We start from the raw sequence: 14,365 nt of genomic DNA, 5'->3' as shown, positions 1-14,365 counted from the left end.
AAAAAAAAAAAAAAAAAAAAAAAAAATAACTCAAATATGTTCTTATTCAACTTCACATGATCAGCAAATTTGAACCTCAAAAATAAGAACATATTTGAGATTCACAAGTACAAATTTGGATCATGTCTCCGGATCTAACCCATAAAGAAAAGGCTTCAGAAATGGTTATGGATGTAGAACTTGAAATTTGTGTGTGATTGTTAGGGCTACCATTCTGCTGTAGTAGTTTGTTTTGTATCTTTAGGACTAATAAGAATTGGTGTTTCAGTATAGAAACTGCAAATGTGAAGCTTCACTTTGTGAGGGTTTTTCGAGTTTTGGAGAAAATGGAGAAATGTTGTGAGTTCTGCAGAGCAATAAGGCCGGTTGTGTACTGTAAAGCTGATGCAGCACATCTTTGCCTATCTTGTGATGCAAAGATCCATTCGGCTAACACAGTTTTCAACCGTCATCAGCACACTGTCTTATGCGAAACCTGCCAAGGCCGCCCTGCTTATGTTCAGTGTTTGGATCACAGAATGTTTGTGTGCAATGACTGTGACAGGAGCCAGCACATATCATCTTCCCAACATCATCATAAACGCACTCTCCAGAGTTACACAGGTTGCCCATCTGCCAAGGATTTTGCAGCATTGTGGGGTTTCCAATCAGATGGGATAGATAACAAGACTCTATCCACTTCTTGTGGTTCTTGTGACTCGAGTGTGGTAAACTATGATATTCATGGGCAGTCTTGCTCACAAATTGAATGTCTTTCAGGTGGTGCTCAGTTTGAAATGGGATCGACCAGTAAACAGAAGGTAGCCAGAAATAGTTGAATGAATTGTCACTGTTGAGATATTCATGTGTTTTATGAGTTTTATCTTTGCAGATATTTTGTGAAGGTGAAGAGCATAAGAAGACTAGTTTTATTCTGCATCAGATACTTGACTTGGAAAGGATGCAGCTAGCCGAAGGGAATACCCCTTCAACACAAAGTGACCTATCTTCTTCAGCACATAATACTTGGAAGAGCTTTGATGAGAACCTTGATCGGCATTTACAACGTTGTGAGACTACTGATACTAACTTTCAGCTAAAGGAGAGTCCGCTTCAGAATCTGAAAGATGATCCTTTGCCATTTCCATTTTCTCAGTCGGATCATTTAGCATCAAATTCAACTATTGGAATTCCGTTGCAGACAGATTCCATTTGGCAGTACAGAAGTCCGGTCCAAAATAGTCAGGTTCGATCAATACTAGTGCAAGTTATTCATCTGGACTTTTGTTATGTTACATCAGTTATCTGTTAAAATTATTCTGTTCATACTGTTTAGAAGTTTCCTGAGATGAAGAAATTTCCTAATTTATGCTCACCATATGGAGGTGAAATTAAATACCATATCTCGATCAAGGAACTCTAATCATTGTTTTTGTTCTTTTGTTGCAACCATTCATAAGTGACTGCTCATTAAATAACTTCAAGAATTTCTATGTTTCTGCAATATTAGATCATCAACTTACTTTTGTCTTAACTCTTAACAACACTGGTACTCCCCTCCTTGTTTGACAACAGAAAGGGGGTCTGGAAGTTGGAGATGTACTATAGAATGGACACCCTCTAAACAATTCATTATTTAAAGAACCAATTTTTCATTGTGTTTTACCATCTGTCCTGATTTTGTAGCTGTGGTCTCAAAATATGCAAGACCTTGGGGTTTGTGAAGAGCTTGTTTGTCGTGATGATTTCAATATACCTGATGTTGATTTAACATTCCGAAATTTTGAGGAAATATTTGGTGGTGATCAAGATCCTACCAGAGTGCTGCATGATGATAAAGATGTCTCGTATTCCTCAGTAGAGAGGAACATGTCCCTCGATAAATCAGACGACTGCAATTCAAGAGTAATGGTGGTATGGATTGAAATGTTAGTGTTACTATAATAGAATCAACAAGCACCTCTATATAAGATGATAGTAAGGTGCTAAATATTCATCTACTCCTATATAATTTATTTTGAAGGATGCATCAGTGGCTTCATCTATGTACCTTACTCAGCCTGCAAACTTTGACAAAGCATGTAACAAAGTTGAAAACGTCTCGGGAAGCATGGATATTCCACCATCTTCTTCAACTTTATCATTCTCTGTGTCAAGGAACTTCACCATTAACAACGAAGCAGATTGCCATGATACAGTACCTTCAAGCACTTCACCTGATGTGGATGCTGGACAGCTGCAAGTCAGAGCAAATTCACTGATGAGGTACAAAGAGAAGAAGCAATCTCGACTGTAAGTACTAAGTACAATAATTCTAAAGCTCTCACATGCAATTTCTCACATCAAAGTGTGACATATTAAGTTTTACATGTTCATTGTTATATTCAGAACTGAGAAGAAATTTCCATATTCACCACGAAAAGCTACAGTTGATGTACATAGGCGGGGAAGAGGCCGCATTGTTAAGACAGAAGAATAGGATTCATACACCATTGATGTGACAAGAAGTTACTGATCGAACTTAAGCTATCTTTGTCTGTGCGTACATTTACAGTGAAGGTGCAATCTGGTTTAAAATTTACAGTCATCAAAGCATGCTTGAACTTTTCTCTTACAATAGTTGCTCAGTTACTTGCTCTTAACAGTAAATTTTTCGTTGTATTCATGAAAATATGCAATTATGAAATGAAAGCTCTTTTGGGACGGTTGTGAAACATTTCCAGGATTGTTAGGTTCATGTATGTGTAGTTCGATCGGATTCGAAAGCATGAACATGAACATGAACATGAACATGGGTGGTTCAGCTAGGTCTAGTTAGGTAAGAATGTCCTTTCTAACTTCTCTCCGGCAACTAAGACAAGGAAGGTTGTTCCCTGTCCAAGTCATGTTGATCCATCTTCGAGACATCATATGTAGGAGTAATCAATTTATGTTGATCAAGTGTACGTTTCTTTTTTCGGCAACAAGAGAGTTGCTTTTAGCGAAGCAACTAGCACTTTAGTATCATACATATGATCATAACGAATAAGAAAACCAATGCTAAATGTACCATAGTTTCATGTACAGTTATACGGTTGTTTGTATAGTGAATGAAGTTCGTGGCCGAGAAACTCCCACACTCCGGCCTAACTCCCATACCGGAATGCCTAACCCTCGCTCACTATTGACATAGAAGGCTAACAAATCTCATGCCCAATTCCATCTCGAGTTTTAGGCAGAAAAGTGCATAAGACCTAGGACTGTTTGTGCTTTATTTACGTGGTTTATATAGCTTGTCTGAGTTAGAACCAACATGTTAAAGGTTCTAAAACCAACCAACATAGAAAATTGAGGCTCCTTCAAATCAAGCACAAACAGAAAGATCAGGCTGAGACTCATCCATGGCTAGAATTTGTGACTTCTGCTCGACGTCAAGCGCAGCGGTACACTGTAAAGCCGACGTAGCACATCTCTGCCTGTCTTGCGATTCAGAACTTCATTCAGCTAACCAAGTAGTGAACCGTCATCCCCGCACCATCTTATGCGACTCATGCAACCACCTCTCAGCTTATGATGGGTGTCTGGATCACGGCGGCGGCGGGCTTATGTGCCATTTATGTGACCGGAGCCACCTTGTGACGACGTCCCCGGTGCATCAAAGACTTTCAAGTAGCAGTTACAGTTACACGGGTTGCCCGGCTGCCGAGGACTTCGCAGCAATTTGGGGTTTGCAAATGAATCATGATCACATTAGTAGTGCAAGTCATGTGGGGAGCTTGGATATATTGGGCCAGATTCTCGACTTGCAAAGGACTCAGTCGACTGTTCCTCTTGGACTGTGCAGCAATAAAACTAGCCAGGTAATTTTGATCAGATCCTCCTAAAAGTTGGGCACTAGTTTTTTTTATTCAAATTATTTGCTGACATTGCTGTACTATTAGTCTGTCTATTGTGTTTTTGTCGGTGAAAAGTGTCGGATTTAAATCTAATTACATCATATAAAATGAACAGGGTGAGATGAAGGAGAGTATTTGTTCTCCATGTAAGTAAATCGACGACCATGTTCATCTGGTCGCTGACTAATCAAGAAGATCATGCTCAATTACCCTTTAATGTAAATTTCATTTTGTATTTGAACGCATCATTTTTTAGCTAAATCAATCAATTCCACCTCACTTTCACCCTTATAATTTCACTATCCAAAATGAGTTATATGCGTGATCATCATTTTGTGGTAAGGTAGCAAAGGGATGACATCACTCACATGTACGCTAATTGTCAATATATATAGTAACAAAAACAAAACCTTTTGGGTAACAAGGGGATCTAAATTGCTATAATTTGTCATATATTGTTATTCATTTGAACTTTAAACATGATCTTCTTGCTGCAATTGAGAAAAACAAAAACAAGAAAAAATTGAGTATACGTTGTTCAAATCTTCTTGCTAGTTACAGATTTTTCTATTTTGGGTTTGGTTGCAGGTTTTGGATGAAAATGCGTTACTGTATATCTAGTGTGTTAGTTCATATATTTGTTGGGTTGCCATATTCCATCCAATTCTTCTTGGTTCCATTTTTGCCTCATGATATTGTCAATCTCAGTGCCCGCCATCGTTCACACTTCACGTCGACAGCGACATAGAGTTTGTAAGGGACGCTATGACATATGGAGCTAGTGATCATATACTTGGTTACTTGTTATATCCTTTTCCTTTTGTCAATACTAACCAGTAATGACCGATTATGTAGCTGCAGTCTGACAAGATGCAAGACCAGCTTAGGGTTTCTGATGATGATCCACATATACCTGATGATGAATACCTAGCATTCCTGAACTTGGAAGAACTAATTGGAGACGAAGATGATCAAGATCTTATTGTGAAAACTCAGCAGCTACTTGATGATCCCAATCTAGATACGGCTGCAGCCTCCAAGGACGGTCGGACGGAAAGTTCATCTCTTCCCGCCAATGGATCTTCATGTTCATTGCCGTCGTCGGTATCCTGCAATACATTCAGCAGTAGTAGTATGGTTTCACAAGGTGTCAAGGGTGAACAAGTTTTTGACGCCAGAGCAAATGCCATGATGAGGTACAAGCAGAAGAAGCATTCTCGTGTGTAAGTACTACAACAATTAAGTCACGTCTTCTAAACCTCTCAAATACACTAGCTAGTTATTATAAGGTGTAGTCACTTCTTTGTTAATTTTTTTTTATATACATGCTAATTAGTCTGGTTTCTATTTTTTAGGTACGAAAGGAAAATTCGATATCAAAGGAAGAAAGCCATAGCGGATTCACGTAAACGGGTGAGAGGTCGATTTGCGAGAAATTAAGAAGCAGGGCATCAACTCACTGAAGCTTAAGCTCTCATGCGTTTAGTTAAAACTAACACTACACATTCTTCCGTGTAGGAGTAGGTAACAGCGTGATTTTCTCTTTTTGTATCAAATTTAACTAACTATGTGTGGTACATAATAAAGACCGATCACACTTTTTTAGTTATGTTTGATTCAGCGAATGAAACTGTTACTGATTTAATAGCATAAATTTGATAATTAGAAACTAAATTTACTTATTTACTATTGTATGCATTGTATTAAACGAGACAGAAAAAATATTGGTGATGACTGAGGAATCACGACTCAGGTTAAATAATGATTATGCAAAGCTCAAATGTTTCTTGTTGAGTTTAGATTGAGTAAATTTGGTCTTTTTTTTGTTAGACTCTCATTGTTTCCTAACATAAACTTGAACAAAGATAGTAAAACGTGCAAAAGAATGATAGTGTGTATTTTCTCATGTAGTGCTTCTTCTATAGTTTCACGCATAAGCCGTCGAGTGATCTCATCGAATCACTAGTTTGGCCGGTTATATAGCTTAATTCTTTATGTGATGATTCACCAAACATGCAGATGATATTAGATTTTGATGGAAGAGCTATATATTCGGACAAAAAGAGGTAGTTATAGTTGTGATAAAGAAGCAAAACTCCCTCTAAAACCAACCGAAAATGATGGCTCTTCACTTCCTTCACAATTCTTCTTGTACTAAACTGCTCTCAACATATATGTTTCCAAACTAAGCAACAATGTAGAGCTAACTGCAACTCGATCATCACTTCTTACAACCTAACCTGTCTAATATATCCCCCTCAACTTGTCAAAGTTGTTCTTAAAGAACTATAACAAGAATAATAACAAACATTAAAAAGTAAAAAGGCCATTGGACGATTAAGATGGCCGGTCTAAAAATTTATTCAGCTTTTCAGTATTAAAACTATGGAGGGATACTTTTACTCTTGTCCGGAAATTAGGTGTTATGGTTTTTGTTCCTATGCTTGAGGCTATTTATCAATGAGAGTGTCAGTCATGGTGCTTGTAGGTGTAGGTCTCTATCGACAGATTGTATAGAGCCCGACATATGATGTAACGTGTTTTCTGGCCATTATTTTAGCAATATATTTTTCTCTACTAAAAAAAAAACACTACAAATGAAACAAAAAGGTGTTTCATTACCAAAAACAAAAAACAAAAAGGCGTTTGCATATCAGATTTAGCTTATTGTCAATGCAACAAAATTAGATTCCATAGTTGAATAAAATTTAGTGTCAAGATAGCCCGCTCAATATCTTTTATTATACAAAATAACATCGTTATACACTATATCGTGAGTGATGAGACTATTCAAAATACGAGAGTAATTGAGACTAAGTTGATTGAATAACATCTCTCTTGCAGGGGGCTTGAAGGTGACGGAGATGGAGATGGACGTTTGGGGAGGCCAGCCTCCAGACGGCTCAAAGACAGCGGTGGAAGACTGGGTGACTGGGCCTGCGCTGAGTTTTAGGGCCTCCTTTTTAATTTCTGTTTTCAGATAGATGCTAATGAGTATTTGTCTACTATATGAGCCTTATGTTAACAACTAGATCCATCTATACCATAATTGCGTGCTAGGCAGAGGTAGGAGACTAAATGCATAAATGCATAAGGAGCGAGTAGTTAGTACTTAGTAGGGCTTACTTTATTGTGAGTGTACCAGTGTCTTATTAGTCTTTTACTACATAGGTATAGGTTCAATATTTTCTGTTTCTTACTTATGTAAGACATCTAACCTAGTTATATAAAACGAGTTTTTAGTAAAATAAAATTTCCGGTGCCAGGATTCGAACCTGGAAGAAATAATTTCATTTTCCAAGCATGTGCTACACCGGATTTGTTGGTAGGTTATTTACTTTAATTCTATTTATTAGTTACTACCGTAACAACTCGTGCAAAGTGGCGCGTGGAAGTCAGTTGCCACTCCAACCACGTGAAGGTGGTCACACGGAGGAAAAAGAGCAAGTTAAAAGCAGAGGTGGTATGTTTGTTGGAGCTCAACATTACTCACAGTCAACTGGTGGCATACGCTGTAGATGAGCAACACGTGGAAATCCAACGGTTCAAATTATCCCCAGACTCAACGCTTTGTCCTAACAGAGCTACCTGACCTTTGTCCTAACAGACTCAACGCTTCGAAATGACGAAAGACCCGAGCACAATCCAAACAAACTGATAAAGCACCGAGGGTATTCTATGTAAAATTAGCCTCGAGAGCTGAGCTGGCATTCAGTTAGAGGACGGTTTTGGATGCGCCCCTGCTTCTTCTTTTTCCCTCCAAATCTTTCTCCCCCTTCCTCCTCACACCTATAAAAGCTAGTCTCCACCTCCATTCCTCCACTCTCTTTCTCTCAGATCGGAGAGAGAAGCTTTGCTATGTCACGCTACGACTTCAATGCTTCTGAAGGTAACCAATTCCTTTTTCTCTCCGCTTTAATTCTTCGCTCAATTTTGTTTGTTCAAATCCTAGATCTGCTTCTCAGTATGTGAAATCTGTGTTCCTCCATACATGAATCTCTTTATTTTCTTGATCGGAATGTTGAATTTAACGAGTTTGATCCGATTCTGCGGCTTAGAGCTGTAGCGAAATTGTTTCTTGAAGATAAGGATTTTAGGATTTAGGATCGGTACTCTGTAAAATTCAAGAACCTAATTAGAGAGGAAAATCGAATCAAAACTGCAAGAAAACTGTGATTCACTGTTCTTGATTGTATAATTTTGTGATTTCGAGGAAAGATTAGTGCTGAAATGATCGGAAATTTGTTCGTGTTTACAGTGGAACTGAAACCGAGAATGCAAAACGACGTCGCATACGCCACCGCCTCAGCTCGCATCGGAACCTCCGCTATGTCATCACCGCAGCCTCAGCCTTACGGCGGTGGTTACAATTACGGCGGTGCTTACTCCTCCTCGATCTTCGGTCCGAAACCGTCGCAGTCTTCTTCCGTCGGAGTCGGACTTTACGGCGTCCAATCAGACTCCGACACGTCGCAGGCCTACCGCAACAAACTCTACCAGTCTCTGCTGGTCCAGAACCGCCAGGAGATGGTCAACCGCCACAGCCTCTGCCTGAAGCGCCTCCACGAGGCGGCGGAGGAAGCCGACGCTCTCCGTCGCGAGAACAGCCACCTCCGCAACGTCAACGTCGAGCTCAACAAGCAACTCAATCTCCTCATCCACGCCTCCATCCAGAAAGAGATCGAAGCTTCTTCAAGCTCTGCGGCGAGCCAGCCGAGGTCGCCGTTTGGGATCGTCAACGGGATTCGTGGCCTGTCGATTGACGGCAAGTCGTCGACTCACGAGGAAGAGGATTTGAGCGATTACAGTCCGACGAGTGACGTCATGGACAACGAAGAGGCCGAGAATGTTAATGTGGAGAGGATTGCGCTGCCGAAGAGCATATCGGTGAGGTCCAGCGGCTATGTGAAGCTTCCTCCGCTGAGCGCTGCTACCAAAGCCGCCGCTCGGACTCGAATCGCTGCCAGATCTCGAACCGCCAAACCAGTCAGTGCTTCAGTAAGTCTATGCTATTTTACTTTTTACATGTTATTCTTGGTAATTTTAATTATATTGCGCTTTGGTTTGGATTTTAATTGGAGTTCTTACTGTTAGAGTGAGAGTTTTACTGTTTGGGGTGAAATTGGTAGAAAAATGTTTCCTTTCTCAGAAGATACAGGAATCAATTGCACAGGGAGTCCTATATTGCTCTCCTCTGTGTTCAGGTTTACTTTTGGGAATCGTATTTAGTTTCACTCACTGCAAGCATTAGCTTTGAATCATAAATTTGATTATCAATTTTGTTTAGTGCCTGCTCTTTCTATGTTTGATTACTTTTGATGATGGACTCCTTTGTGTTTAAAATTGGGGGAAAATTGGCTTGCAATTGTTATGAGCTTTGATTCATTGTAATGGGTGGAACAGTTGGTTTACTAGAGTACATTGAGACTGTATATAAGCAATGCACATTAGCTGTTTGTGAAAATGCCAAAATGAGATTGGTGATGATACTACCTGTAAATATATTCTTAGAACATGCCTCTTCTAATAAATTGTTGATTTGTGAAAAATGCCAAACTGAGATGTGTGATGATTCTTTCTGTAACATTGGAGCTCCTTCTGATTAGTGTGTTTGGTGCAGCAAAAGGTGTATGTTCAAGGAGGGAAGAAAGAGGAGGTGCCACTTGAACTGGAGGTGTTCAACCAGGGAATGTTCAAGACTGAACTCTGCAACAAATGGCAGGAGACTGGTGACTGCCCCTACAAAGACCACTGCCAATATGCTCACGGCGTGAAGGAGCTGCGCCCGGTGATTCGCCACCCACGCTACAAAACTGAAGTTTGCAGAATGGTGCTAGCCGGTGATGTCTGTCCATATGGCCACCGCTGCCATTTTCGCCATGCACTCACTGAGGAGGAGAAGCAGCTTGCTGGTGGCAACAATAAGCTCAACAGGCCAATCAGGTAAAATATGATGGAAGACAGTAAATAATAAGAGAGGGAGAGAGCTGGGGTTGAGTACAGTAGTGATGCTTATGTTCAATGCCCTCAGTATATAATGCCTCGTTATATGTGGGTTAGTATAAATATGGAAATACATGGCATAGTAAGAAATAATTAGTATGCGGAAAAAGTGCAGAAGATGGAGAAGAGATGAGGTTCCCAGAAATAGAGAGGCTCTCTTGCTTCTATTGTATGTGATGGTTTTCATAGGTAGATGGTGATGTCTGGTGATGTCTGGTGATGTCAAACCAAACTACCAACCAAGAAGAAACTCTCTTTGGCTGAACAATGTTAATATGTTTTCTGTTTGGACTTGTTATTCAAAACTATTCATCTCACTCTCATTTTGGTTTCAGTTACTTCTGATGTGCTTTTGTGTTTGGTCTTAGCCCCTGAATGCCCTTCTGTGTATTGTGTGTGACCTATATGGCTATATATGAAGAGTAGAGGAGTTTGCAGGGTAAAGGGTACGTATTGGGTCGGGCCCCCAATAAACCAAATCCAAACATAATGCCCCTAACTGGCCCAAATGAACCCAATAAACCTATATATGGGGAGAGGATATGAGAGAAAGGGTGAGAGGAGTTGGTTGCTGGTTGGTAGGTGAGAGATGAGATTCCTCATCTTTATGGATCTGGATGAACACTCTCTCTTACCTATAACACCAGATCCATTGATTTCCTCCGCTTAGTTTCCTCATTCTTGCCCTGATCTTGTGTTAACTCTGCTCTTCTTGTGAAACAAATTATTGAGAGAAATGGGAAAGGTAGATAGATCCCAAGGAAGTTTTGGGGTATAGGTGGGTAGGATAGAGATCAAAGACTTGTTCTTTCCCTGAACAGTTTCTCTTCCCTATTCCACCTATTCCCCATGAGATCCTTTGGTTCCTCCCTTTCCTTCTTCTTCTTTTCTGCAAGTCTGCTTCTGGCAAAGTGGCAAGTCAGGTAGATTCTTCGTCTCTTGATCTATTTATCATCTGCAAATGTTCTGCTTGTTATTAAATTTATGAGATGAGCTTTGTTCCAACATCTAATTCTTGTCTCTGAAATAAGCTTGATTATTGATACATACATAACAGCTGTCCACTCCTTTGTTTACTTGCCTGGGATTATAGCTTCACTTACCTACCCTTTTGGGTAAATCTTTTATGTGCACCACTCAAGTGAATAGAAGCCAGAGATTCTGAGAGGAACTCATTGGGATAACTTTCGAACCAAACTTGATAATATAGAGATTTGGTGTAAAAAATGGAGACTAGGTGGTAGGTAGAGTAAATGTTATCTGAAACGGTGGATGAACTTGGATAGAAAGAAAAACACTTTTATGTGTGAACTCTTATGACAAGACTGATCTATTCTCTTATGACAAGACTGATCTATTTTCTTCATAACCCCAGAGTTTGTTAGAATTCAAGGCAAAATAGTAGGTGATAAATTTCAATTCAAGTTATGGCTCTCTGACCAAGGTTCTGTGGTCCTTTCAATATTTTGAAAGGTTCCAAGACTGCATCAAATATTTTCACCTAGCTTCTCCGTTGTGTGCAAAATACAAATGAGTAATTAGCTATTAAGGTAATTGCTACTTTAGTTGATCACTTGATCCGTTAGTATATCCATGCATGTATGTAATTTCTGAAGAGATGTTGGTGGCATTGTGTTTGATTCGTTTCAGATACATGCAATGATGCCAGAATGAGAATTTGAGCAAGTAATTGAGTACTGCAGTGAATGGTTGAAATTAGTTATGCATCTCAATGATTTTTAATTTTTTTTTTTTTTTTGAGAAGGTCTCAATGATTATAATTTTATCAAAAACTTTGTTTCGATTTTCAGATATTTTGTTTTGGAATGTCAAAGAAGGGTTACGGAAATAATGAACTTATATCATTTAGTTTCGAGTGGCATAAAGTGTGTAGAGGAAACTGTAAACTTATATGAACATAGCTAACATAGCTAATATCTTTTTTGACAAGAGATGCTTGGTTTAACTGAAATGATATCTTTGACACCTTAACATAGTAGTAAATCTATTGTGGCCTTGTGGATGACATGTTTGATATTATTCTTCTATTTCTAAAGATTTTCCCAACATTGGATTCCAATCACTTTTTCATATTCATTCTGGAATCAAATTGAGAGTGTGTTGCAGTTAGTTTTTTTTTTTTTTTTTTTTTTTCCAGAGTCAGAAATTCTATCTGATATGAAACCCGGTTGCATTTCTAAGACACAAGATTAGCGTGTTACAACAATTTCGATTGCCACAAGAGAGAAGAGCAATCAAGTAAGGGATTCAATAGTCAATACTGTATTCACTGCACGGTTGATAGTTTAGGTCTAATTCTTGGTGAAGTAAAGTACAATTGGCCAAGCCTAATAGAGAAGAAATCTGTTGTTTATGCTCTATTCTTCAAAACTAGGTTTTCTTTCTTGTAGTCACTTGCTTCATTATCCTTTGAAAGTTGAAAGTTAGTTAAGGAACTGTGTACTTTGAAAGTAAATATCAGTATTGTATTTCATCGCAACACAAGATATAAATATCACCTTATCTTTTGACAGTAATTCTCTGAGTTGGTCAAGATTTTTGTGAGAAGTTTGAATCTTGAGGATCAAGTACTAGTGTGCTAACCATGGTTAGGCTAACTCAACACTGTTCTGTGACTCAGTTCAGTATATGAAGATGAGATTAATACAGAGTAGATTGCATTCCATTGGAGGAGGATAGTCTGGATTGGGTAGAGTTGTTGAATGGGAGAGTTGGCAAGAAATGGAACTCTCTATTTCTCTGTTGTAATTACAGAGATCATAATCATTTCTTACCAATGCCTCCCAATCTCCCATTTCTACAATTTCCTCTAGTTTCTCCCTTTCCCTTCTCTTTTACCCATTAAACGTTTTCATCCATACAAATACAAAAGACCTGGACTGCTCATAATCTCTTTCCAAATCATGCCTATAGTATAGTTTCTACTTTCTACTCAAGTATCCGTCTTCCTTTGTGTGTGTACTATGGTTTTTGCTTTATCTCTTATTTCGCTGATTCGGATATTGGTCTGGATTTAGATGCATGATGAAAATTGAAACAATGAACGCACTCAAGGGAGGGCGATGAGAATGAAGTCCATTTGGGACAGAAATGTCCTTTTCTAAAGCTCGCCAGAGGAGATGACGGCAAACTGGCAATCTCTCTGGACCTAGACGTCGTCGAGTAAAACAGCCTCCAACAAATTCGACCGTAACCTTCTACAATTTACTAGAAGCGCTTTGAAAGGTGGACTATTCTAAACAAAAAATTGAGAAATTTTGAGGAATGAACATTTTTAGCCATTTAAATTGATTTATAACTATGTTTTTATAAACTAATGAAAAATAACCATAACAAGGGAGGAAAATTCAAAAATGCCCTTATTTTATTCTTACTTCATAAACTACAAAAAATAAAATAAAATAAACTCAGTTTTCTTCACTAAGATTCCGTCATCGATCTCTCACTCTCCGAAGTTGACAAAAAACAGAGAATAGCCATGGATTTAGCTATCCAAGACCTTCTTCACTCGAGCTGCCTTACAGTAAACTTAGACCTCAGAGATTCATAAGGCAATTCTACTAAATCAACTTCTGGTAATTTTAGGGCATGCGGCAAATCCTTCTTTACTTGGTAATTGGTATCGCTAATCTTGATACACTTGGGGCATTTGAATGGTTTGCACCCAAAATAAAATTGAAACCATTTGAACATATTTGAGAAGAGGTCCAAGTTCAGATCATACCATAGCAGTAATGAGCTGATCTAAGATGCCCTCAAATTAGCCTATAGTGATCAGAAGTCTGTTTGAGAAAAATATAGATATCTCACTCAATGAACTGAACTCAAATGTATGTTAGAGAAAAATTATCAATATTTTACTATCTGCTATACAAGCTGCTATACGGAGAAGGAAGCAAGTGAAGGTCTAGAACAAGATGAAGAGCCTAGCCACATGGGAGCTTTGAGATTCTTGGGAGCTGTTGAGAAGCAAGTCAAGGAGCCCAATATTTTAGTTCCATATGACATTCTTAAGTCTTAACAAGTTTAGTTGGTATTAGTTTTCTACAACGTAATTACTGGGTTGTCTCTCAAGGGCATTGGCTCAAATTATAGTATATTTCTCTGATTGTTTGGATCATGTTTACCAAATTTTATACTTCCAAGATCATACACAACAGTCTAGAGAAGCAGAGCATAAATTAGGGCATCGAACGATGAGACATATAATAAAAACAACAATATGTGGGAGTTTGGGGATTAGACTTTTGGTGCGGTGTAGAGCAGCTTGCGCAATTGTGAAAATTGATAAAGATAAAAAAATAAATGAGTTGAAGAAATTTATGTAAGGGCAATTTAGACTTCTAGTTTATTCATATGGTTATTTTCAATGATTTGTGAAAACATGGTTAAAAATCAATTTATAAACCAAAATGTGGTTATTTATCAAAATTTCTCAAAAAAACCGGACTAAGCCTTACGCGGCTAAGCGGAGTCTTTCTATGTCT

The 14,365-nt window shown here is 38.6% G+C and overlaps 3 protein-coding genes across 3 annotated transcripts in view; all 3 read left to right on the top strand.

Moving 5' to 3' along the window:
* LOC101311767 (putative zinc finger protein At1g68190-like) overlaps positions 1 to 2,458 on the top strand; it is a 2,675-nt gene extending 217 nt beyond the window's left edge. The window contains exons 2-6 of the mRNA XM_004300905.1: positions 269 to 800; positions 872 to 1,225; positions 1,666 to 1,893; positions 2,003 to 2,271; positions 2,368 to 2,458. Of these exons, the coding sequence (XP_004300953.1) occupies positions 327 to 800; positions 872 to 1,225; positions 1,666 to 1,893; positions 2,003 to 2,271; positions 2,368 to 2,458 (1,416 nt within the window). The 5' untranslated portion in view covers positions 269 to 326. The remainder of the gene's footprint in view (positions 1 to 268; positions 801 to 871; positions 1,226 to 1,665; positions 1,894 to 2,002; positions 2,272 to 2,367) is intronic.
* Positions 2,459 to 3,327: 869 nt separating this feature from the next.
* On the top strand, positions 3,328 to 5,424 carry LOC101311483 (zinc finger protein CONSTANS-LIKE 12-like). The gene is made up of 3 exons (XM_004300904.1): positions 3,328 to 3,818; positions 4,716 to 5,077; positions 5,210 to 5,424. Exons 1-3 carry the CDS (start codon positions 3,360 to 3,362, stop codon positions 5,292 to 5,294), a joined length of 906 nt encoding a protein of 301 aa, XP_004300952.1. The 5' UTR covers positions 3,328 to 3,359; the 3' UTR covers positions 5,295 to 5,424.
* A 2,660-nt stretch (positions 5,425 to 8,084) lies between these two features.
* LOC101311195 (zinc finger CCCH domain-containing protein 15-like) lies at positions 8,085 to 9,840 on the top strand. The gene is made up of 3 exons (XM_004300903.1): positions 8,085 to 8,852; positions 8,984 to 9,058; positions 9,475 to 9,840. The coding sequence occupies exons 1-3, from the start codon at positions 8,085 to 8,087 to the stop codon at positions 9,799 to 9,801; spliced, it is 1,170 nt and encodes a 389-aa protein (XP_004300951.1). The 3' UTR covers positions 9,802 to 9,840.
* Positions 9,841 to 14,365: the final 4,525 nt, after the last annotated feature.

Source organism: Fragaria vesca, linkage group LG5 (genome assembly GCF_000184155.1).
Source record: "Fragaria vesca subsp. vesca linkage group LG5, FraVesHawaii_1.0, whole genome shotgun sequence".
Lineage (NCBI taxonomy): Eukaryota > Viridiplantae > Streptophyta > Magnoliopsida > Rosales > Rosaceae > Fragaria > Fragaria vesca.
The sequence above is the reverse complement of the archived record's forward strand: the minus strand, read 5'-3'. Positions and strand labels throughout refer to the sequence as shown.